Source organism: Engystomops pustulosus, chromosome 2 (assembly GCF_040894005.1).
Source record: "Engystomops pustulosus chromosome 2, aEngPut4.maternal, whole genome shotgun sequence".
Classification (NCBI taxonomy): domain Eukaryota; kingdom Metazoa; phylum Chordata; class Amphibia; order Anura; family Leptodactylidae; genus Engystomops; species Engystomops pustulosus.
This window is the reverse complement of record NC_092412.1, coordinates 262,899,794-262,925,031: the sequence shown is the minus strand read 5'-3', so window position 1 is coordinate 262,925,031 and position 25,238 is coordinate 262,899,794. Positions and strand designations below refer to the sequence as shown.

Sequence of the window (25,238 nt, the reverse complement as noted above, 5' to 3'; positions counted from 1 at the left end):
CTCTATTACCCCTGGGGTCCAGATTACTGACATTGTACTGGATAATCTCTATTACCCCTGGGGTCCAGATTACTGACATTGTACTGGATAATCTCTATTACCCCTGGGGTCCAGATTACTGACATTGTACTGGATAATCTCTATTACCCCCGGGGTCCAGATTACTGACATAGTACTGGATAATCTCTATTACCCCCGGTGTCCAGATTACTGACATTGTACTGGATAATCTCTATTACCCCCGGTGTCCAGATTACTGACATTGTACTGGATAATCTCTATTACCCCTGGGGTCCAGATTACTGACATGATACTGGATAATCTCCATTACCCCCGGGGTCTAGATTACTGACATTGTACTGGATAATCTCTATTACCCCTGGGGTCCAGATGTCTGACATTGTACTGGATAATCTCTATTACCCCTGGGGTCCAGATGTCTGACATTGTACTGGATAATCTCTATTACCCCCAGGGGTTCAGATTACTGACATGATACTGGATAATCTCCATTACCCCCTGGGGTCCAGATTACTGACATTGTACTGGATAATCTCCATTACCCCCGGGGTCCAGATTACTGACATTGTACTGGATAATCTCTATTACCCCCGGGGTCCAGATGTCTGACATTGTACTGGATAATCTCTATTACCCCTGGGGTCCAGATTACTGACATTGTACTGGATAATCTCTATTACCCCTGGGGTCCAGATTACTGACATTGTACTGGATAATCTCTATTACCCCTGGGGTCCAGATTACTGACATTGTACTGGATAATCTCCATTACCCCCGGGGTCCAGATGTCTGACATTGTACTGGATAATCTCCATTACCCCCGGGGTCCAGATTACTGACATTGTACTGGATAATCTCTATTACCCCCGAGGTCCAGATTACTGACATTGTACTGGATAATCTCTATTACCCCTGGGGTCCAGATGTCTGACATTGTACTGGATAATCTCTATTACCCCTGGGGTCCAGATGTCTGACATTGTACTGGATAATCTCTATTACCCCCAGGGGTTCAGATTACTGACATTGTACTGGATAATCTCTATTAACCCTGGGGTCCAGATTACTGACATTGTACTGGATAATCTCTATTACCCCTGGGGTCCAGATTACTGACATTGTACTGGATAATCTCCATTACCCCCGGGGTCCAGATGTCTGACATTGTACTGGATAATCTCTATTACCCCCGGGGTCCAGATTACTGACATTGTACTGGATAATCTCTATTACCCCCGAGGTCCAGATTACTGACATTGTACTGGATAATCTCTATTACACCTGGGGTCCAGATGTCTGACATTGTACTGGATAATCTCTATTACCCCTGGGGTCCAGATGTCTGACATTGTACTGGATAATCTCTATTACCCCTGGGGTCCAGATGACTGACATTGTACTGGATAATCTCTATTACCCCTGGGGTCCAGATGTCTGACATTGTACTGGATAATCTCTATTACCCCTGGGGTCCAGATGTCTGACATTGTACTGGATAATCTCTATTACCCCGGGGTCCAGATTACTGACATTGTACTGGATAATCTCTATTACCCCCGGGGTCCAGATTACTGACATAGTACTGGATAATCTCTATTACCCCCGGTGTCCAGATTACTGACATTGTACTGGATAATCTCTATTACCCCCGGTGTCCAGATTACTGACATTGTACTGGATAATCTCTATTACCCCTGGGGTCCAGATTACTGACATGATACTGGATAATCTCCATTACCCCCGGGGTCTAGATTACTGACATTGTACTGGATAATCTCTATTACCCCTGGGGTCCAGATGTCTGACATTGTACTGGATAATCTCTATTACCCCTGGGGTCCAGATGTCTGACATTGTACTGGATAATCTCTATTACCCCCAGGGGTTCAGATTACTGACATGATACTGGATAATCTCCATTACCCCCTGGGGTCCAGATTACTGACATTGTACTGGATAATCTCCATTACCCCCGGGGTCCAGATTACTGACATTGTACTGGATAATCTCTATTACCCCCGGGGTCCAGATGTCTGACATTGTACTGGATAATCTCTATTACCCCTGGGGTCCAGATTACTGACATTGTACTGGATAATCTCTATTACCCCTGGGGTCCAGATTACTGACATTGTACTGGATAATCTCTATTACCCCTGGGGTCCAGATTACTGACATTGTACTGGATAATCTCCATTACCCCCGGGGTCCAGATGTCTGACATTGTACTGGATAATCTCCATTACCCCCGGGGTCCAGATTACTGACATTGTACTGGATAATCTCTATTACCCCCGAGGTCCAGATTACTGACATTGTACTGGATAATCTCTATTACCCCTGGGGTCCAGATGTCTGACATTGTACTGGATAATCTCTATTACCCCTGGGGTCCAGATGTCTGACATTGTACTGGATAATCTCTATTACCCCCAGGGGTTCAGATTACTGACATTGTACTGGATAATCTCTATTAACCCTGGGGTCCAGATTACTGACATTGTACTGGATAATCTCTATTACCCCTGGGGTCCAGATTACTGACATTGTACTGGATAATCTCCATTACCCCCGGGGTCCAGATGTCTGACATTGTACTGGATAATCTCTATTACCCCCGGGGTCCAGATTACTGACATTGTACTGGATAATCTCTATTACCCCCGAGGTCCAGATTACTGACATTGTACTGGATAATCTCTATTACCCCTGGGGTCCAGATGTCTGACATTGTACTGGATAATCTCTATTACCCCTGGGGTCCAGATGTCTGACATTGTACTGGATAATCTCTATTACCCCTGGGGTCCAGATGACTGACATTGTACTGGATAATCTCTATTACCCCTGGGGTCCAGATGTCTGACATTGTACTGGATAATCTCTATTACCCCTGGGGTCCAGATGTCTGACATTGTACTGGATAATCTCTATTACCCCGGGGTCCAGATTACTGACATTGTACTGGATAATCTCTATTACCCCCGGGATCCAGATTACTGACATTGTACTGGATAATATCTATTACCCCTGGGGTCCAGATTACTGACATCGTACTGGATAATCTCTATTACCCCTGGGGTCCAGATTACTGACATTGTACTGGATAATCTCCATTACCCCGGGGGTCCAGATTACTGACATTGTACTGGATAATCTCTATTACCCCTGGGGTCCAGATTACTGACATTGTACTGGATAATCTCTATTACCCCTGGGGTCCAGATTACTGACATTGTACTGGATAATCTCTATTACCCCTGGGGTCCAGATGTCTGACATTGTACTGGATAATCTCTATTACCCCCAGGGGTCCAGATTACTGACATTGTACTGGATAATCTCTATTACCCCCGAGGTCCAGATTACTGACATTGTACTGGATAATCTCTATTACCCCTGGGGTCCAGATGTCTGACATTGTACTGGATAATCTCTATTACTCCAGGGGTCCAGATTACTAACATTGTACTGGATAATCTCTATTACCCCTGGGGTCCAGATTACTGACATTGTACGGGATAATCTCCATTACCCCCGGGGTCCAGATAACTGACATTGTACTGGATAATCTCTATTACCCCCGGGGTCCAGATTACTGACATTGTACTGGATAATCTCTATTACCCCTGGGGTCCAGATTACTGACATTGTACTGGATAATCTCCATTACCCCCGGGGTCCAGATTACTGACATTGTACTGGATAATCTCTATTACCCCCGAGGTCCAGATTACTGACATTGTACTGGATAATCTCTATTACCCCTGGGGTCCAGATGTCTGACATTGTACTGGATAATCTCTATTACTCCAGGGGTCCAGATTACTAACATTGTACTGGATAATCTCTATTACCCCTGGGGTCCAGATTACTGACATTGTACGGGATAATCTCCATTACCCCCGGGGTCCAGATAACTGACATTGTACTGGATAATCTCTATTACCCCCGGGGTCCAGATTACTGACATTGTACTGGATAATCTCTATTACCCCTGGGGTCCAGATTACTGACATTGTACTGGATAATCTCCATTACCCCCGGGGTCCAGATTACTGACATTGTACTGGATAATCTCTATTACCCCCGGGGTCCAAATTACTGACATGGTACTGGATAATCTCTATTACCCCTGGGGTCCAGATTACTGACATGGTACTGGATAATCTCTATTACCCCCGGGATCCAGATTACTGACATGGTACTAGATAATCTCCATTACCCCCGGGGTCCAGATTACTGACATTGTGCTGGATAATCTCTATTACCCCCGGGGTCCAGATGTCTGACATTGTACTGGATAATCTCTATTACCCCCGGTGTCCAGATTACTGACATTGTACTGGATAATCTCTATTACCCCTGGGGTCCAGATGTCTGACATTGTACTGGATAATCTCTATTACCCCTGGGGTCCAGATGTCTGACATTGTACTGGATAATCTCTATTTCCCCTGGGGTCCAGATTACTGACATCGTACTGGATAATCTCTATTACCCCTGGGGTCCAGATTACTGACATTGTACTGGATAATCTCCATTACCCCGGGGGTCCAGATTACTGACATTGTACTGGATAATCTCTATTACCCCTGGGGTCCAGATTACTGACATTGTACTGGATAATCTCTATTACCCCTGGGGTCCAGATTACTGACATTGTACTGGATAATCTCTATTACCCCTGGGGTCCAGATGTCTGACATTGTACTGGATAATCTCTATTACCCCCAGGGGTCCAGATTACTGACATTGTACTGGATAATCTCTATTACCCCCGAGGTCCAGATTACTGACATTGTACTGGATAATCTCTATTACCCCTGGGGTCCAGATGTCTGACATTGTACTGGATAATCTCTATTACTCCAGGGGTCCAGATTACTAACATTGTACTGGATAATCTCTATTACCCCTGGGGTCCAGATTACTGACATTGTACGGGATAATCTCCATTACCCCCGGGGTCCAGATAACTGACATTGTACTGGATAATCTCTATTACCCCTGGGGTCCAGATTACTGACATTGTACTGGATAATCTCCATTACCCCCGGGGTCCAAATTACTGACATGGTACTGGATAATCTCTATTACCCCTGGGGTCCAGATTACTGACATGGTACTGGATAATCTCTATTACCCCCGGGATCCAGATTACTGACATGGTACTAGATAATCTCCATTACCCCCGGGGTCCAGATGTCTGACATTGTACTGGATAATCTCTATTACACCCCGGGGTCCAGATTACTGACATTGTACTGGATAATCTCTATTACACCCCGGGGTCCAGATGTCTGACATTGTACTGGATAATCTCTATTATCCCTGGGGTCCAGATGTCTGACATTGTACTGGATAATCTCTATTACCCCCGGTGTCACCAGTACACACTGCTCGGGCCCCATGTACTGTATCAGGTCCATACGTTACTGTCCCGTTTGTTTCCCAGTTACTTATAGGATATGAAAGCGGAACAATCGTCTTGTGGGACCTGAGATCCAAAAGAGCCGACATCCGCTTCTATTACGATGAGGTGAGTGTGTGCTCCCTGCGGTCTCTGCGCTGGCCTAGACGCCGGTGATACCAGTCTGCTCTGCTCCTCAGGCCATACACTCCATTGGTTGGCACCACGAGGGGCGGCAGTTCATGTGCAGCCATTCAGACGGCAGCCTCTCCGTGTGGAACATGAAGAACCCGGCCAAACCCTTCCAGGTCACCGTCCCCCACGGTAAGATGTCGCACTACAACTCCCAGCATGCCCTGAGCCTCACACATGGGATTGGATCTGATGGATTAAACCTCTGCTGTCTCATAGGAAAAACTCAGAAAGACGGAAAGAAGCCGGAATCCTGTAAGCCCATCCTAAAGGTGGAGTACAGGACCTGTAAGAACAGGTAAGTGACCCCCACCCTCACCTACCCTAATGGTGAGTTATATGCAGCCGCACCCCCATAGAGCGCCCCCCAGGGATCAGCCTGTAACCACATGACTGTAGCATCAGACTACACCAGGTCTGTAGTCTGCATCCATGGAGACACATAGATTAGCACAGGAGCTGTATACTCTAAACGGGAGGATTATAATTCTGTACTGGAGGGGGTGAGGGAGGTGAGGGCCAGCGCGGGGGCTGTGTACACAGCTTCATGTATCCGGGAGGAGGTGGAGAGGCCGCTCTGTAGTGCCTCGCGCCTCCTCACAAGGATCAAACACATCCGGAGAAACTGCCAGTCACACAGCGCCCAAAACCTGAGAGATTACACTATAATCCAGCAAATTATACCCAGATCACACTCTAATCCAGCTAGTTATACCCAGATCACACGATAATCCAGCTAGTTATACCCAGATCACACTCTAATCCAGCTAGTTATACCCAGATCACACTCTAATCCAGCTAGTTATACCCAGATCACACTCTAATCCAGCTAGTTATACCCAGATCACACTCTAATGCATCTAGTTATACCCAGATCACACTCTAATCCAGCTAGTTATACACAGATCACACTCTAATCCGGCTAGTTATACCCAGATCACACTCTAATCCAGCTAGTTATACCCAGATCACACTCTAATCCAGCTAGTTATACCCAGATCACACGATAATCCAGCTAGTTATACCCAGATCACACTCTAATCCAGCTAGTTATACCCAGATCACACTCTAATCCAGCTAGTTATACCCAGATCACACTCTAATCCAGCTAGTTATACCCAGATCACACTCTAATGCATCTAGTTATACCCAGATCACACTCTAATCCAGCTAGTTATACCCAGATCACACTCTAATCCAGCTACTTATACCCATATCACAGGATAATCCAGCTAGTTATACCCAGATCACACTCTAATCCAGCTAGTTATACCCAGATTACAGGGTAATCCAGTTAGTTATACCCAGATCACACATTAATCCAGCTAGTTATACCCAGATCACACTCTAATCCAGCTAGTTATACCCATATCACAGGATAATCCAGCTAGTTATACCCAGATCACACTCTAATCCAGCTACTTATACCCATATCACAGGATAATCCAGCTAGTTATACCCAGATCACACTCTAATCCAGCTAGTTATACCCAGATTACAGGGTAATCCAGTTAGTTATACCCAGATCACACATTAATCCAGCTAGTTATACCCAGATCACACTCTAATCCAGCTAGTTATACCCATATCACAGGATAATCCAGCTAGTTATACCCAGATCACACTCTAATCCAGCTACTTATACCCATATCACAGGATAATCCAGCTAGTTATACCCAGATCACACTCTAATCCAGCTAGTTATACCCAGATCACACTCTAATCCAGCTAGTTATACCCAGATCACACTCTAATCCAGCTAGTTATACCCAGATCACACTCTAATCCAGCTAGTTATACCCAGATCACAGGATAATCCAGATAGTTATACCCAGATCACAGGATAATCCAGATAGTTATACCCAGATCACAGGATAATCCAGATAGTTATACCCAGATCACAGGATAATCCAGATAGTTATACCCAGATCACAGGATAATCCAGATAGTTATACCCAGATCACAGGATAATCCAGATAGTTATACCCAGATCACACTCTAATCCAGCTAGTTATACCCAGATCACACTCTAATCCAGCTAGTTATACCCAGATCACAGGATAATCCAGATAGTTATACCCAGATCACAGGATAATCCAGATAGTTATACCCAGATCACAGGATAATCCAGATAGTTATACCCAGATCACAGGATAATCCAGCTAGTTATACCTGGATCAGCAGAGTTGATCACGTTACTCGCTTACCTTCTCTGTGCCCCCCCCCCCCCCTTTTGAAGTGTAATTGAAAGGTTGTACCTGGCATCAGAGACTCACTGGGGGTCATTTACTCAGGGTTTTTCCGTTGGGTTTCCCAAATATTACCGATTTTCGCCATCTTTCCCTGTATTGCCCTGGGTTTTTGGCGCATGTGATCGGATTGTGGCGCATCGGCACAGGCATGCATGCGACGGAAATTGGGGGGCGGGGCCGTCGGAAAACCCAGTGGGGCAGATTTACTTACCCGGTCCTGGCACGATCCAGCGGCGCGTTCTCTGTGGAGGATTCGGGTCTTCCGGTGATTCACTAAGGTCGTCCACCAGGTGTCGCTGCTGTGCCGAGGTCGGTCGGAGTTCACTGGAGTTCACCAAGCCGGGCCGGGGTGCAGGGGAGCGCGTGTCAAGCTACACTTTTTTTTAAATCCAGCGGTTTTTCGGAATCTGTCGGGTTTTCCGACGGCCACGCCCCCCCCCCCCCCTGATTTCCGACGCATCGCAGATGACTCAAATCGGTAATAATCGGGTAACCCAACGAAAAATATCGATTCCGGCCCTTAGTAAATGACCCTCAGTGTGTGAATAAGCCCCTGTCCGGACCCTATGGGTGATGTGATGACACCAGATAAGGGATCTGGATGGCTTCTCCCAGGAGATCAGCGGTTTGGACTTTGGGAGATTCTGTCCCAGGTCCAAGTATCTGTCTCCTTGGCCCATAACAGGACCCCCCCAACCAGTAATAAGGGGTGACGGCACCCACACCCCCGCTCCCCCCCTCATATTGTCTTCTCCCTTCCTCCTAGTGAACCGTTCGTCATATTCTCGGGCGGATTGTCCTACGACAGCCGGAGGCCCAGTCTGACCATCATGCACGGCAAGGCCATCACGGTGCTGGAGATGGACCACCCCATCGTGGACTTCCTGACGCTGTGTGAGACGCCCTATCCCAACGGTAAGAGAGGAATCTGCGGACAGCGCCGCTCTCTGTGTGGTGGCTGAGCGGAGTCACTGCAGCTCAGTGCTAATGGATGAGCTGCAGTATCTAGTCCTGACCACTGCACTGAGGGCGGCGCTGTCTGCTTTCCATTCTCTCTTTATGAGCTGAACGTTCTCTATGGAAAACCCCTTTAAGCATTTATAAGTAGGTGCATCCTCAGCCGGTCCTGATGCAGGGTAGATGATGTCTCCTGACCTGAGGATGGAGCAGTGGTGCGTGACGCCTCCTCTGTGCTGCCGGGCTCAGGGGTTCTCAGGGGTCCGGTAGGATGAGGGGGGAGCAGTGGTGCGTGACGCCCCCTCTGTGCTGCCGGGCTCAGGGGTTCTCAGGGGTCCGGTAGGATGAGGGGGGAGCAGTGGTGCGTGACGCCCCCTCTGTGCTGCCGGGCTCAGGGGTTCTCAGGGGTCCGGTAGGATGAGGGGGGAGCAGTGGTGCGTGACACCCCCTCTGTGCTGCCGGGCTCAGGGGTTCTCAGGGGTCCGGTAGGATGAGGGGGGAGCAGTGGTGCGTGATGTCCCCTCTGTGCTGCCGGGCTCAGGGGTTCTCGGGGGTCCGGTAGGATGAGGGGGGAGCAGTGGTGCATGACGCCCCCTCTGTGCTGCCGGGCTCAGGGGTTCTCAGGGGTCCGGTAGGATGAGGGGGGAGCAGTGGTGCATGACGCCCCCTCTGTGCTGCCGGGCTCAGGGGTTCTCAGGGGTCCGGTAGGATGAGGGGGGAGCAGTGGTGCGTGACACCCCCTCTGTGCTGCCGGGCTCAGGGGTTCTCAGGGGTCCGGTAGGATGAGGGGGGAGCAGTGGTGCGTGACGCCTCCTCTGTGCTGCCGGGCTCAGGGGTTCTCAGGGGTCCGGTAGGATGAGGGGGGAGCAGTGGTGCATGACGCCCCCTCTGTGCTGCCGGGCTCAGGGGTTCTCAGGGGTCCGGTAGGATGAGGGGGGAGCAGTGGTGCGTGACGCCCCCTCTGTGCTGCCGGGCTCAGGGGTTCTCAGGGGTCCGGTAGGATGAGGGGGGAGCAGTGGTGCGTGACGCCCCCTCTGTGCTGCCGGGCTCAGGGGTTCTCAGGGGTCCGGTAGGATGAGGGGGGAGCAGTGGTGCGTGACGCCCCCTCTGTGCTGCCGGGCTCAGGGGTTCTCAGGGGTCCGGTAGGATGAGGGGGGAGCAGTGGTGCATGACGCCCCCTCTGTGCTGCCGGGCTCAGGGGTTCTCAGGGGTCCGGTAGGATGAGGGGGGAGCAGTGGTGCATGACGCCCCCTCTGTGCTGCCGGGCTCAGGGGTTCTCAGGGGTCCGGTAGGATGAGGGGGGAGCAGTGGTGCGTGACACCCCCTCTGTGCTGCCGGGCTCAGGGGTTCTCAGGGGTCCGGTAGGATGAGGGGGGAGCAGTGGTGCGTGACGCCTCCTCTGTGCTGCCGGGCTCAGGGGTTCTCAGGGGTCCGGTAGGATGAGGGGGGAGCAGTGGTGCATGACGCCCCCTCTGTGCTGCCGGGCTCAGGGGTTCTCAGGGGTCCGGTAGGATGAGGGGGGAGCAGTGGTGCGTGACGCCCCCTCTGTGCTGCCGGGCTCAGGGGTTCTCAGGGGTCCGGTAGGATGAGGGGGAGCAGTGGTGCGTGACGCCCCCTCTGTGCTGCCGGGCTCAGGGGTTCTAAGGGGTCCGGTAGGATGAGGGGGGAGCAGTGGTGCGTGACGCCCCCTCTGTGCTGCCGGGCTCAGGGGTTCTCAGGGGTCCCGTAGGATAAGGGGGGAGCAGTGGTGTGTGACGCCCCCTCTGTGCTGCCGGGCTCAGGGGTTCTCAGGGGTCCGGTAGGATGAGGGGGGAGCAGTGGTGCGTGACGCTCCCTCTGTGCTGCCGGGCTCAGGGGTTCTCAGGGGTCCGGTAGGATGAGGGGGGAGCAGTGGTGCGTGACGCCTCCTCTGTGCTGCCGGGCTCAGGGGTTCTCAGGGGTCCGGTAGGATGAGGGGGGAGCAGTGGTGCGTGACGCCCCCTCTGTGCTGCCGGGCTCAGGGGTTCTCAGGGGTCCGGTAGGATGAGGGGGGAGCATTGGTGCGTGACGCCCCCTCTGTGCTGCCGGGCTCAGGGGTTCTCAGGGGTCCGGTAGGATGAGGGGGGAGCAGTGGTGCGTGACGCCCCCGCTGTGCTCCTTGGCTCAGGGGTTCTCAGGGGTCCGGTAGGATAAGGGGGGAGCAGTGGTGCGTGACGCCCCCTCTGTGCTGCCGGGCTCAGGGGTTCTCAGGGGTCCGGTAGGATGAGGGGGGAGCAGTGGTGCGTGACGCCCCCTCTGTGCTGCCGGGCTCAGGGGTTCTCAGGGGTCCGGTAGGATGAGGGGGAAGCAGTGGTGCGTGACGCCCCCTCTGTGCTGCCGGGCTCAGGGGTTCTCAGGGGTCCGGTAGGATGAGGGGGGAGCAGTGGTGCGTGACGCCCCCTCTGTGCTGCCGGGCTCAGGGGTTCTCAGGGGTCCGGTAGGATGAGGGGGAAGCAGTGGTGCGTGACGCCCCCTCTGTGCTGCCGGGCTCAGGGGTCCGGTAGGATGAGGGGGGAGCAGTGGTGCGTGACGCCCCCTCTGTGCTGCCGGGCTCAGGGGTTCTCGGGGGTCCGGTAGGATGAGGGGGGAGCAGTGGTGCGTGACGCCCCCTCTGTGCTGCCGGGCTCAGGGGTTCTCAGGGGTCCGGTAGGATGAGGGGAGAGCAGTGGTGCGTGACGCCCCCTCTGTGCTGCCGGGCTCAGGGGTTCTCAGGGGTCCGGTAGGATGAGGGGGGAGCAGTGGTGCGTGACGCCCCCTCTGTGCTGCCGGGCGCAGGGGTTCTCAGGGGTCCGGTAGGATGAGGGGGGAGCAGTGGTGCGTGACGCCTCCTCTGTGCTGCCGGGCTCAGGGGTTCTCAGGGGTCCGGTAGGATGAGGATGGAGCAGTGGTGCGTGACGCCCCCTCTGTGCTGCCGGGCTCAGGGGTTCTCAGGGGTCCGGTAGGATGAGGGGGGAGCAGTGGTGCGTGACGCCCCCTCTGTGCTGCCGGGCTCAGGGGTTCTCAGGGGTCCGGTAGGATGAGGGGGGAGCAGTGGTGCGTGACGCCCCCTCTGTGCTGCCGGGCTCAGGGGTTCTCAGGGGTCCGGTAGGATGAGGGGGGAGCAGTGGTGCGTGACGCCCCCTCTGTGCTGCCGGGCTCAGGGGTTCTCAGGGGTCCGGTAGGATGAGGGGGGAGCAGTGGTGCGTGACACCCCCTCTGTGCTGCCGGGCTCAGGGGTTCTCAGGGGTCCGGTAGGATGAGGGGGGAGCAGTGGTGCGTGACGCCCCCTCTGTGCTGCCGGGCTCAGGGGTTCTCGGGGGTCCGGTAGGATGAGGGGGGAGCAGTGGTGCGTGACGCCCCCTCTGTGCTGCCGGGCTCAGGGGTTCTCGGGGGTCCGGTAGGATGAGGGGGGAGCAGTGGTGCGTGACGCCCCCTCTGTGCTGCCGGGCTCAGGGGTTCTCAGGGGTCCGGTAGGATGAGGGGGGAGCAGTGGTGCGTGACGCCCCCTCTGTGCTGCCGGGCTCAGGGGTTCTCGGGGGTCCGGTAGGATGAGGATGGAGCAGTGGTGCGTGACGCCCCCTCTGTGCTGCCGGGCTCAGGGGTTCTCAGGGGTCCGGTAGGATGAGGGGGGAGCAGTGGTGCGTGACGCCCCCTCTGTGCTGCCGGGCTCAGGGGTTCTCAGGGGTCCGGTAGGATGAGGGGGGAGCAGTGGTGCGTGACGCCCCCTCTGTGCTGCCGGGCTCAGGGGTTCTCAGGGGTCCGGTAGGATGAGGGGGGAGCAGTGGTGCGTGACGCCCCCTCTGTGCTGCCGGGCTCAGGGGTTCTCAGGGGTCCGGTAGGATGAGGGGGGAGCAGTGGTGCGTGACGCCCCCTCTGTGCTGCCGGGCTCAGGGGTTCTCAGGGGTCCGGTAGGATGAGGGGGGAGCAGTGGTGCGTGACGCCCCCTCTGTGCTGCCGGGCTCAGGGGTTCTCAGGGGTCCGGTAGGATGAGGGGGGAGCAGTGGTGCGTGACGCCCCCTCTGTGCTGCCGGGCTCAGGGGTTCTCAGGGGTCCGGTAGGATGAGGGGGGAGCAGTGGTGCGTGACGCCCCCTCTGTGCTGCCGGGCTCAGGGGTTCTCAGGGGTCCGGTAGGATGAGGGGGGAGCAGTGGTGCGTGACGCCCCCTCTGTGCTGCCGGGCTCAGGGGTTCTCAGGGGTCCGGTAGGATGAGGGGGGAGCAGTGGTGCGTGACGCCTCCTCTGTGCTGCCGGGCTCAGGGGTTCTCAGGGGTCCGGTAGGATGAGGGGGGAGCAGTGGTGCGTGACGCCCCCTCTGTGCTGCCGGGCTCAGGGGTTCTCAGGGGTCCGGTAGGATGAGGGGGGAGCAGTGGTGTGTGACGCCCCCTCTGTGCTGCCGGGCTCAGGGGTTCTCGGGGGTCCGGTAGGATGAGGGGGGAGCAGTGGTGCGTGACGCCCCCTCTGTGCTGCCGGGCTCAGGGGTTCTCAGGGGTCCGGTAGGATGAGGGGGGAGCAGTGGTGCGTGACGCCCCCTCTGTGCTGCCGGGCTCAGGGGTTCTCAGGGGTCCGGTAGGATGAGGGGGGAGCAGTGGTGTGTGACGCCCCCTCTGTGCTGCCGGGCTCAGGGGTTCTCAGGGGTCCGGTAGGATGAGGGGGGAGCAGTGGTGCGTGACGCCCCCTCTGTGCTGCCGGGCTCAGGGGTTCTCAGGGGTCCGGTAGGATGAGGGGGGAGCAGTGGTGCGTGACGCCCCCTCTATGCTGCCGGGCTCAGGGGTTCTCAGGGGTCCGGTAGGATGAGGGGGGAGCAGTGGTGCGTGACGCCCCCTCTGTGCTGCCGGGCTCAGGGGTTCTCAGGGGTCCGGTAGGATGAGGATGGAGCAGTGGTGCGTGATGTCCCCTCTGTGCTGCCGGGCTCAGGGGTTCTCAGGGGTCCGGTAGGATGAGGGGGGAGCAGTGGTGCGTGACGCCTCCTCTGTGCTGCCGGGCTCAGGGGTTCTCAGGGGTCCGGTAGGATGAGGGGGGAGCAGTGGTGCGTGACGCCCCCTCTGTGCTGCCGGGCTCAGGGGTTCTCAGGGGTCCGGTAGGATGAGGGGGGAGCAGTGGTGCGTGACGCCCCCTCTGTGCTGTCGGGCTCAGGGGTTCTCAGGGGTCCCGTAGGATAAGGGGGGAGCAGTGGTGCGTGACGCCCCCTCTGTGCTGCCGGGCTCAGGGGTTCTCAGGGGTCCGGTAGGATGAGGGGGGAGCAGTGGTGCGTGACGCCCCCTCTGTGCTGCCGGGCTCAGGGGTTCTCAGGGGTCCGGTAGGATGAGGGGGGAGCAGTGGTGCGTGACGCCTCCTCTGTGCTGCCGGGCTCAGGGGTTCTCAGGGGTCCGGTAGGATGAGGGGGGAGCAGTGGTGCGTGACGCCCCCTCTGTGCTGCCGGGCTCAGGGGTTCTCAGGGGTCCGGTAGGATGAGGGGGGAGCAGTGGTGCGTGACGCCCCCTCTGTGCTGCCGGGCTCAGGGGTTCTCAGGGGTCCGGTAGGATGAGGGGGGAGCAGTGGTGCGTGACGCCTCCTCTGTGCTGCCGGGCTCAGGGGTTCTCAGGGGTCCGGTAGGATGAGGGGGGAGCAGTGGTGCGTGACGCCCCCTCTGTGCTGCCGGGCTCAGGGGTTCTCAGGGGTCCGGTAGGATGAGGGGGGAGCAGTGGTGTGTGACGCCCCCTCTGTGCTGCCGGGCTCAGGGGTTCTCAGGGGTCCGGTAGGATGAGGGGGGAGCAGTGGTGCGTGACGCCCCCTCTGTGCTGCCGGGCTCAGGGGTTCTCAGGGGTCCGGTAGGATGAGGGGGGAGCAGTGGTGCGTGACGCCCCCTCTGTGCTGCCGGGCTCAGGGGTTCTCAGGGGTCCGGTAGGATGAGGGGGGAGCAGTGGTGCGTGACGCCCCCTCTGTGCTGCCGGGCTCAGGGGTTCTCGGGGGTCCAGTAGGATGAGGGGGGAGCAGTGGTGCGTGACGCCCCCTCTGTGCTGCCGGGCTCAGGGGTTCTCAGGGGTCCGGTAGGATGAGGGGGGAGCAGTGGTGCGTGACGCCCCCTCTGTGCTGCCGGGCTCAGGGGTTCTCAGGGGTCCGGTAGGATGAGGGGGGAGCAGTGGTGCGTGACGCCCCCTCTGTGCTGCCGGGCTCAGGGGTTCTCAGGGGTCCGGTAGGATGAGGGGGAAGCAGTCTCAGGGGTCCGGTAGGATGAGGGGGGAGCAGTGGTGCGTGACGCCCCCTCTGTGCTGCCGGGCTCAGGGGTTCTCAGGGGTCCGGTAGGATGAGGGGGGAGCAGTGGTGCGTGACGCCCCCTCTGTGCTGCCGGGCTCAGGGGTTCTCAGGGGTCCGGTAGGATGAGGGGGGAGCAGTGGTGCGTGACGCCCCCTCTGTGCTGCCGGGCTCAGGGGTTCTCAGGGGTCCGGTAGGATGAGGGGGGAGCAGTGGTGCGTGACGCCCCCTCTGTGCTGCCGGGCTCAGGGGTTCTCAGGGGTCCGGTAGGATGAGGGGGGAGCAGTGGTGCGTGACACCCCCTCTGTGCTGCCGGGCTCAGGGGTTCTCAGGGGTCCGGTAGGATGAGGGGGGAGCAGTGGTGCGTGACGCCCCCTCTGTGCTGCCGGGCTCAGGGGTTCTCAGGGGTCCGGTAGGATGAGGGGGGAGCAGTGGTGCGTGACGCCCCCTCTGTGCTGCCGGGCTCAGGGGTTCTCAGGGGTCCGGTAGGATGAGGGGGGAGCAGTGGTGCGTGACGCCTCCTCTGTGCTGCCGGGCTCAGGGGTTCTCAGGGGTCCGGTAGGATGAGGGGGAGCAGTGGTGCGTGACGCCCCCTCTGTGCTGCCGGGCTCAGGGGTTCTCAGGGGTCCGGTAGGATGAGGGGGGAGCAGTGGTGCGTGACGCCCCCTCTGTGCTGCCGTGTTCAGGGGTTCTCAGGGGTCCGGTAGGATGAGGGGGGAGCAGTGGTGCGTGACGCCCCCTCTGTGCTGCCGGGCTCAGGGGTTCTCAGGGGTCCGGTAGGATGAGGGGGGAGCAGTGGTGCGTGACGCCCCCTCTGTGCTGCCGGGCTCAGGGGTTCTCAGGGGTCCGGTAGGATGAGGGGGGAGCAGTGGTGCGTGACGCCCCCTCTGTGCTGCCGGGCTCAGGGGTTCTCAGGGGTCCGGTAGGATGAGGGGGAAGCAGTGGTGCGTGACGCCCCCTCTGTGCTGCCGGGCTCAGGGGTTCTCAGGGGTCCGGTAGGATGAGGGGGGAGCAGTGGTGCGTGACGCCCCCTCTGTGCTGCCGGGCTCAGGGGTTCTCAGGGGTCCGGTAGGATGAGGGGGGAGCAGTGGTGCGTGACGCCTCCTCTGTGCTGCCGGGCTCAGGGGTTCTCAGGGGTCCGGTAGGATAAGGGGGGAGCAGTGGTGCGTGACGCCCCCTCTGTGCTGCCGGGCTCAGGGGTTCTCAGGGGTCCGGTAGGATGAGGGGGGAGCAGTGGTGCGTGACGCCCCCTCTGTGCTGCCGGGCTCAGGGGTTCTCAGGGGTCCGGTAGGATGAGGGGGGAGCAGTGGTGCGTGACGCCCCCTCTGTGCTGCCGGGCTCAGGGGTTCTCAGGGGTCCGGTAGGATGAGGGGGGAGCAGTGGTGCGTGACGCCCCCTCTGTGCTGCCGGGCTCAGGGGTTCTCAGGGGTCCGGTAGGATGAGGGGGGAGCAGTGGTGCGTGACGCCCCCTCTGTGCTGCCGGGCTCAGGGGTTCTCAGGGGTCCGGTAGGATGAGGGGGGAGCAGTGGTGCGTGACGCCCCCTCTGTGCTGCCGGGCTCAGGGGTTCTCAGGGGTCCGGTAGGATGAGGGGGGAGCAGTGGTGCGTGACGCCCCCTCTGTGCTGCCGGGCTCAGGGGTTCTCAAGGGTCCGGTAGGATGAGGGGGAGCAGTGGTGCGTGACGCCCCCTCTGTGCTGCCGGGCTCAGGGGTTCTCAGGGGTCCGGTAGGATGAGGGGGGAGCAGTGGTGCGTGACGCCCCCTCTGTGCTGCCGGGCTCAGGGGTTCTCAGGGGTCCGGTAGGATGAGGGGGGAGCAGTGGTGCGTGACGCCCCCTCTGTGCTGCCGGGCTCAGGGGTTCTCAGGGGTCCGGTAGGATGAGGGGGGAGCAGTGGTGCGTGACGCCCCCTCTGTGCTGCCGGGCTCAGGGGTTCTCAGGGGTCCGGTAGGATGAGGGGGGAGCAGTGGTGCGTGACGCCCCCTCTGTGCTGCCGGGCTCAGGGGTTCTCAGGGGTCCGGTAGGATGAGGGGGGAGCAGTGGTGCGTGACGCCCCCTCTGTGCTGCCGGGCTCAGGGGTTCTCAGGGGTCCGGTAGGATGAGGGGGGAGCAGTGGTGCGTGACGCCCCCTCTGTGCTGCCGGGCTCAGGGGTTCTCAGGGGTCCGGTAGGATGAGGGGGGAGCAGTGGTGCGTGACGCCCCCTCTGTGCTGCCGGGCTCAGGGGTTCTCAGGGGTCCGGTAGGATGAGGGGGGAGCAGTGGTGCGTGACGCCCCCTCTGTGCTGCCGGGCTCAGGGGTTCTCAGGGGTCCGGTAGGATGAGGGGGGAGCAGTGGTGCGTGACGCCCCCTCTGTGCTGCCGGGCTCAGGGGTTCTCAGGGGTCCGGTAGGATGAGGGGGGAGCAGTGGTGCGTGACGCCCCCTCTGTGCTGCCGGGCTCAGGGGTTCTCAGGGGTCCGGTAGGATGAGGGGGAGCGGCGCCGGTCACTTTCTAGTGATTGTTCCTTCGTTCTCCCCCAGAATTCCAGGAGCCGTACGCCGTGGTGGTGCTGATGGAGAGAGACTTCATCGTGGTGGATCTGACCCAAAGCAAGTAAGAAACGTTCTGACCCAGTGAGCGAGAGCAGCGCCTTGTATAGCGGGGGCTCTGGCATATTGGGGGCTCTGGCTCTGGTATAGCGGGGGCTCTGCTGTAGTGGGGGCTCTGGTATAGGGGGGCTCTGGTATAGCGGGGGCTCTGGTATAGGGGGGCTCTGGTATAGTGGGGGCTCTGCTGTAGCGGGGGCTCTGGTGTAGTGGGGGCACTGGTGTAGCGGGGGCTCTGGTATAGTGGGGGCTCTGGTATAGGGGGGCTCTGGTATAGTGGGGGCTCTGGTATAGCGGGGGCTCTGGTATATTGGGGGCTCTGGCTCTGGTATAGTGGGGGCTCTGGTATATTGGGGGCTCTGGTATAGCGGGGGCTCTGGTATATTGGGGGCTCTGGCTCTGGTATAGTGGGGGCTCTGGTATAGCGGGGGCTCTGGTATAGCGGGGGCTCTGGCTCTGGTATATTGGGGGCCCTGGCTCTGGTATAGTGGGGGCTCTGGTATATTGGGGGCACTGGTATAGTGGGGGCCCTGGCTCTGGTATAGTGGGGGCTCTGGCTCTGGTATAGTGGGGGCACTGGTATAGCGGGGGCTCTGGTATAGCGGGGGCACTGGTATAGTGGGGGCTCTGGTATAGTGGGGGCTCTGGTATATTGGGGGCTCTGGTACAGTGGGGGCTCTGGTATAGTGGGGGCTCTGGTATAGTGGGGGCTCTGGTGTAGTGGGGGCTCTGGATCTGGTATAGTGGGGGCTCTGGTATAGTGGGGGCTCTGGCTCTGGTATAGTGGGGGCTCTGGTATAGTGGGGGCTCTGGTATAGCGGGGGCTCTGGTATAGCGGGGGCTCTGGCTCTGGTATAGTGGGGGCTCTGGATCTGGTGTATTGGGGGCTCTGGTATAGTGGGGGCTCTGGATCTGGTATATTGGGGGCTCTGGTATAGTGGGGGCTCTGGTGTAGTGGGGGCTCTGGCTCTGGTATAGTGGGGGCTCTGGTATAGCGGGGGCTCTGGCTCTGGTATAGCGGGGGCTCTGGATCTGGTATAGTGGGGGCTCTGGATCTGGTATAGCGGGGGCTCTGGTACAGTGGGGGCTCTGTTATAGCGGGGGCTCTGGTATAGGGGGGCTCTGGTATAGGGGGGCTCTGGTATAGGGGGGCTCTGGTATAGCGGGGGCTCTGGTATAGGGGGGCTCTGGTATAGCGGGGGCTCTGGTATAGGGGGGCTCTGGTATAGCGGGGGCTCTGGTACAGTGGGGGCTCTGGTATAGCGGGGTCTCTGGTATATTGGGGGCTCTGGTATAGCGGGGGCTCTGGCTCTGGTATATTGGGGGCTCTGGTATATTGTCGGCTCTGGTATAGCGGGGGCTCTGGTATAGTGGGGTCTCTGGTATATTGGGGGCTCTGGTATATTGGGGGCTCTGGTATATTGGGGGATCTGGTATAGTGGGGGCTCTGGTATAGCGGGGGCTCTGGCTCTGGTATATTGGGGGCTCTGGCTCTGGTATAGCGGGGGCTCTGGTATATTGGGGGCTCTGGTATAATGGGGGCTCTGGTATAGTGGGGGCTCTGGTATAGGGGGGCTCTGGTATAATGGGGGCTCTGGTATAGTGGGGGCTCTGGTATAATGGGGGCTCTGGTATAGTGGGGGCTCTGTTATAGCGGGGGCTCTGGTATAGTGGGGGCTCTGGTATAGTGGGGGCTCTGGTGTAGTGGGGGCTCTGGTATATTGGGGGCTCTGGTATAGCGGGGGCTCTGGCTCTGGTATATTGGGGGCTCTGGTATAGCGGGGTCTCTGGTATATTGGGGGCTCTGGTATAGTGGGGGCTCTGGCTCTGGTATAGTGGGGGCTCTGGTATATTGTCGGCTCTGGTATAGTGGGGGCTCTGGTATAGTGGGGGCTCTGGTATAGTGGGGGCTCTGGCTCTGGTATAGTGGGGGCTCTGGTATAGCGGGGGCTCTGGTATATTGGGGGCTCTGGTATATTGGGGGATCTGGTATAGTGGGGGCTCTGGTATATTGGGGGCTCTGGTATATTGGGGGCTCTGGTATATTGGGGGATCTGGTATAGTGGGGGCTCTGGTATAGCGGGGGCTCTGGTATATTGGGGGCTCTGGTATAGCGGGGGCTCTGGTATAGTGGGGTCTCTGGTATATTGGGGGCTCTGGTATAGTGGGGGCTCTGGTATATTGGGGGCTCTGGTATAGCGGGGGCTCTGGTATAGTGGGGTCTCTGGTATATTGGGGGCTCTGGTATATTGGGGGCTCTGGTATATTGGGGGATCTGGTATAGTGGGGGCTCTGGTATAGCGGGGGCTCTGGTATATTGGGGGCTCTGGCTCTGGTATAGCGGGGGCTCTGGTATATTGGGGGCTCTGGCTCTGGTATAGCGGGGGCTCTGGTATATTGGGGGATCTGGTATAGTGGGGGCTCTGGTATAGCGGGGGCTCTGGTATATTGGGGGCTCTGGTATAGCGGGGGCTCTGGTATATTGGGGGCTCTGGTATAGTGGGGGCTCTGGTATAGCGGGGGCTCTGGCTCTGGTATATTGGGGGCTCTGGTGTAGCGGGGGCTCTGGCTCTGGTATATTGGGGGCTCTGGTATAGCGGGGGCTCTGGTATATTGGGGGCTCTGGTATAGTGGGGGCTCTGGTATAGCGGGGGCTCTGGCTCTGGTATATTGGGGGCTCTGGTATAGCGGGGGCTCTGGTATAGCGGGGGCTCTGGCTCTGGTATATTGGGGGCTCTGGTATAGCGGGGGCTCTGGTATAGCGGGGGCTCTGGCTCTGGTATATTGGGGGCTCTGGTATAGCGGGGTCTCTGGTATATTGGGGGCTCTGGTATAGTGGGGGCTCTGGTATAGTGGGGGCTCTGGCTCTGGTATAGTGGGGGCTCTGGTATATTGGGGGCTCTGGTATATTGGGGGCTCTGGTATAGCGGGGTCTCTGGTATATTGGGGGCTCTGGTATATTGGGGGCTCTGGCTATGATGAGACATATACAGGATACACTGTAGTAATATCCGGACCCCTCTGTCTTGTCCGGCAGCTTTCCGATCTTCGAGAATCCCTACTCCATGGACATCCACGAGTCCCCGGTCACCTGCACCGAGTATTTTGCAGATTGTCCTCACGAGTTTATTCTGGTTCTCTACGCTCTGGGAGCAAAGCACAAAAAATCAGGATACAGCAACAAGGTAAGGAGCGGCTGTATGTGATCAGGAGGCGGGGCTGTGTCGTGTGCTCCGGAGGAGCGGCTGTATGTGCTCAGGAGGCGCGGCTGTGTCGTGTGCTCCGGAGGAGCGGCTGTATGTGCTCAGGAGGCGGGGCTGTGTAGTGTGCTCAGGAGGAGCGGCTGTATGTGCTCAGGAGGCGGGGCTGTGTAGTGTGCTCAGGAGGAGCGGCTGTATGTGCTCAGGAGGCGGGGCTGTGTCGTGTGCTCCGGAGGAGCGGCTGTATGTGCTCAGGAGGCGCGGCTGTGTCGTGTGCTCCGGAGGAGCGGCTGTATGTGCTCAGGAGGCGGGGCTGTGTAGTGTGCTCAGGAGGAGCGGCTGTATGTGCTCAGGAGGCGGGGCTGTGTAGTGTGCTCAGGAGGAGCGGCTGTATGTGCTCAGGAGGCGGGGCTGTGTAGTGTGCTCATGAGGCGCGGCTGTGTAGTGTGCTCAGGAGGCGCGGCTGTGTAGTGTGCTCAGGAGGCGCGGCTGTGTAGTGTGCTCAGGAGGCGGGGCTGTGTCGTGTGCTCCAGAGGAGCGGCTGTATGTGCTCAGGAAGAGGGGCTGTGTAGTGTGCTCAGGAGGCGGGGCTGTGTAGTGTGCTCAGGAGGAGCGGCTGTATGTGCTCAGGAGGCGGGGCTGTGTAGTGTGCTCAGGAGGCGGGGCTATGTAGTGTGCTCAGGAGGCGCGGCTGTGTAGTGTGCTCAGGAGGCGCGGCTGTGTAGTGTGCTCAGGAGGCGGGGCTGTGTAGTGTGCTCAGGAGGAGGGGCTGTGTAGTGTGCTCAGGAGGAGGGGCTCTGTCGTGTGCTCAGGAGGCGGGGCTGTGTCGTGTGCTCAGGAGGCGGGGCTGTGTCGTGTGCTCAGGAGGCGGGGCTGTGTCGTGTGCTCATGAGGCGGGGCTGTGCAGTGTGCTCATGAGGCGGGGCTGTATAGTGTGCTCAGGAGGCGGGGCTGTTTCGTGTGCTCAGGAGGCGGTGCTGTGTCGTGTGCTCAGGAGGAGGGGCTGTGTAGTGTGCTCATGAGGCGGGGCTGTGTAGTGTGCTCATGAGGCGGGGCTGTATATTGTGCTCATGAGGCGGGGCTGTGTAGTGTGCTCTGGAGGCGGGGCTGTGTAGTGTGCTCTGGAGGCGGGGCTGTGTAGTGTGCTCAGGAGGAGGGGCTGTGTAGTATGCTCAGGAGGCGGGGCTGTGTAGTGTGCTCAGGAGGAGCGGCTGTATGTGCTCAGGAGGCGGGGCTGTGTAGTGTGCTCAGGAGGCGGGGCTGTGTAGTGTGCTCAGGAGGCGCGGCTGTGTAGTGTGCTCAGGAGGCGCGGCTGTGTAGTGTGCTCAGGAGGCGGGGCTGTGTAGTGTGCTCAGGAGGAGGGGCTGTGTAGTGTGCTCAGGAGGAGGGGCTCTGTCGTGTGCTCAGGAGGCGGGGCTGTGTCGTGTGCTCAGGAGGCGGGGCTGTGTCGTGTGCTCAGGAGGCGGGGCTGTGTCGTGTGCTCATGAGGCTTGGCTGTGCAGTGTGCTCAGGAGGCGGGGCTGTGTCGTGTGCTCAGGAGGCGGTGCTGTGTCGTGTGCTCAGGAGGAGGGGCTGTGTAGTGTGCTCATGAGGCGGGGCTGTGTAGTGTGCTCATGAGGCGGGGCTGTGTCGTGTGCTCTGGAGGCGGGGCTGTGTCGTGTGCTCTGGAGGCGGGGCTGTGTCGTGTGCTCTGGAGGCGGGGCTGTGTAGTGTGCTCTGGAGGCGGGGCTGTGTAGTGTGCTCTGGAGGCGGGGCTGTGTAGTGTGCTCTGGAGGCGGGGCTGTGTAGTGTGCTCTGGAGGCGGGGCTGTGCAGTGTGCTCAGGAGGAGCGGCTATGTAGTGTGCTCAGGAGGCGGGGCTGTGTGATCAGGGGTGGGCTGTGTGCGCAGGAGGTGGGGCTGTGTGCGCAGGAGGCGGGGCTGTGTGATTAGGTGTGGGCTGTCTGCGCAGGAGGCGGGGCTGTGTGATCAGGGGGTGGGGCTGTGTGCTCAGGAGGTGGGGCTGTGTGATCAGGGGTGGGCTGTGTGCGCAGGAGGCGGGGCTGTGTGATTAGGGGTGGGCTGTCTGCGCAGGAGGCAGGGCTGTGTGATCAGGGGGTGGAGCTGTGTGCTCAGGAGGCGGGGCTGTGTGATCAGGGGTGGGCTGTCTGCGCAGGAGGCAGGGCTGTGTGATTAGGGGGTGGAGCTGTGTGCTCAGGAGGTGGGGCTGTGTGATCAGGGGGTGGAGCTGTGTGCTCAGGAGGTGGGGCTGTGTGATTAGGGGTGGGCTGTCTGCGCAGGAGGCGGGGCTGTGTGATTAGGGGGTGGAGCTGTGTGCTCAGGAGGCGGGGCTGTGTGATCAGGGGTGGGCTGTCTGCGCAGGAGGCGGGGCTGTGTGATTAGGGGGTGGAGCTGTGTGCTCAGGAGGTGGGGCCGTGTGATCAGGGGGTGGAGCTGTGTGCTCAGGAGGTGGGGCTGTGTGATCAGGGGGTGGGGCTGTGTGCTCAGGAGGCGGGGCTGTGTGATTAGGGGTGGGCTGTCTGCGCAGGAGGCAGGGCTGTGTGATCAGGGGGTGGAGCTGTGTGCTCAGGAGGCGGGGCTGTGTGATCAGGGGTGGGCTGTCTGCGCAGGAGGCAGGGCTGTGTGATTAGGGGGTGGAGCTGTGTGCTCAGGAGGTGGGGCTGTGTTGTCAGGGGGTGGAGCTGTGTGCTCAGGAGGTGGGGCTGTGTGATCAGGGGGTGGAGCTGTTCTCTGTGGTGATTTTACATGTCTTGTGTTCTGTGCAGGAATGGCCCATCACTGGCGGCGTCTGGAACCTGGGGACCACGGCGTACCCCGAGATCATCGTCACTGGGTGAGGCTGGCATAGCGGGGGTAGTGGCAACAGATAGAACCTCCTGCCTGCTGCTCCTTCCTGCTGCAGGTGTTTATTAGTGCTGTGGTTTTGTTACAATGTATCCAGTCTGGAAATCGGCTGCAAAAACCTCACCTGTGCTGATGTTTGTTACAATGTATCAGTACAGGTTATCTCACACAGCGTCTAGACTGGATACAATTGTAACAAACCCTCAGCAGTCAGAATATTCCGGACCCTGCAGATCTGCACAGTACATGACCCTCCCTGGACTCGAGCGCTGACCTCTCTCCTCCTTTCTGTTCACAGGCACGCCGATGGTTCTGTCAAGTTCTGGGACGCCTCTGCCAGTAAGTGACCGTCATACTTACCGTGCAGCCCCCGAGCCACAATCCCCTCATACAGCAGCCAACATTTTATTACTTTACAATTTTCAATATCATCACTTGCTGACGGTGGATATAAACATTCAGTGACAGCAATCAGTGATCTAAACTACAGAAAGGATCTTAGAATTTATCATTATTCATTCTGAAACCATCAGTAGGTGCAACCACACGCCACAACCTCACACTGCTGTGCTCTGTGCTCTCTGCAGCCAGTGTTATGTACTGTCCCTGGAGAGATGTGTAATCAGACCTCACACTGCTGTGCTCTGTGCTCTCTGCAGCCAGTGTTATGTATTGTCCCTGGAGAGATGTGTAATCAGACCTCACACTGCTGTGCTCTGTGCTCTCTGCAGCCAGTGTTATGTATTGTCCCTGGAGAGATGTGTAATCAGACCTCACACTGCTGTGCTCTGTGTTCCCTGCAGCCAGTGTTATGTATTGTCCCTGGAGAGATGTGTAATCAGACCTCACACTGCTGTGCTCTGTGTTCCCTGCAGCCAGTGTTAAGTATTGTCCCTGGAGAGATGTGTAATCAGACCTCACACTGCTGTGCTCTGTGCTCTCTGCAGCCAGTGCTATGTATTGTCCCCGGAGAGATGTGTAATCAGACCTCACACTGCTGTGCTCTGTGCTCTCTGCAGCCAGTGTTATGTATTGTCCCTGGAGAGATGTGTAATCAGACCTCACACTGCTGTGCTCTGTGCTCTCTGCAGCCAGTGTTATGTATTGTCCCTGGAGAGATGTGTAATCAGACCTCACACTGCTGTGCTCTGTGCTCTCTGCAGCCAGTGTTATGTAGTGTCCCTGGAGAGATGTGTAATCAGACCTCACACTGCTGTGCTCTGTGCTCTCTGCAGCCAGTGTTATGTACTGTCCCTGGAGAGATGTGTAATCAGACCTCACACTGCTGTGCTCTGTGCTCTCTGCAGCCAGTGTTATGTATTGTCCCTGGAGAGATGTGTAATCAGACCTCACACTGCTGTGCTCTGTGCTCTCTGCAGCCAGTGTTATGTACTGTCCCTGGAGAGATGTGTAATCAGACCTCACACTGCTGTGCTCTGTGCTCTCTGCAGCCAGTGTTATGTACTGTCCCTGGAGAGATGTGTAATCAGACCTCACACTGCTGTGCTCTGTGCTCTCTGCAGCCAGTGTTATGTATTGTCCCTGGAGATAT

The 25,238-nt window shown here is 58.0% G+C and overlaps 1 protein-coding gene across 12 annotated transcripts in view; it reads left to right on the top strand.

Moving 5' to 3' along the window:
- Nucleotides 1–25,238, top strand: part of STXBP5L (syntaxin binding protein 5L) — a 746,575-nt gene that overhangs the window by 619,215 nt on the left and 102,122 nt on the right. For all 12 annotated transcript variants that reach the window (XM_072139024.1, XM_072139025.1, XM_072139028.1 and 9 more), the window contains 8 exons: nt 5,480–5,563; nt 5,635–5,758; nt 5,846–5,924; nt 8,645–8,793; nt 17,578–17,650; nt 20,681–20,828; nt 23,608–23,675; nt 23,985–24,025. In XM_072139024.1, coding sequence (XP_071995125.1) covers nt 5,480–5,563; nt 5,635–5,758; nt 5,846–5,924; nt 8,645–8,793; nt 17,578–17,650; nt 20,681–20,828; nt 23,608–23,675; nt 23,985–24,025 — 766 coding nt within the window. The remainder of the gene's footprint in view (nt 1–5,479; nt 5,564–5,634; nt 5,759–5,845; nt 5,925–8,644; nt 8,794–17,577; nt 17,651–20,680; nt 20,829–23,607; nt 23,676–23,984; nt 24,026–25,238) is intronic.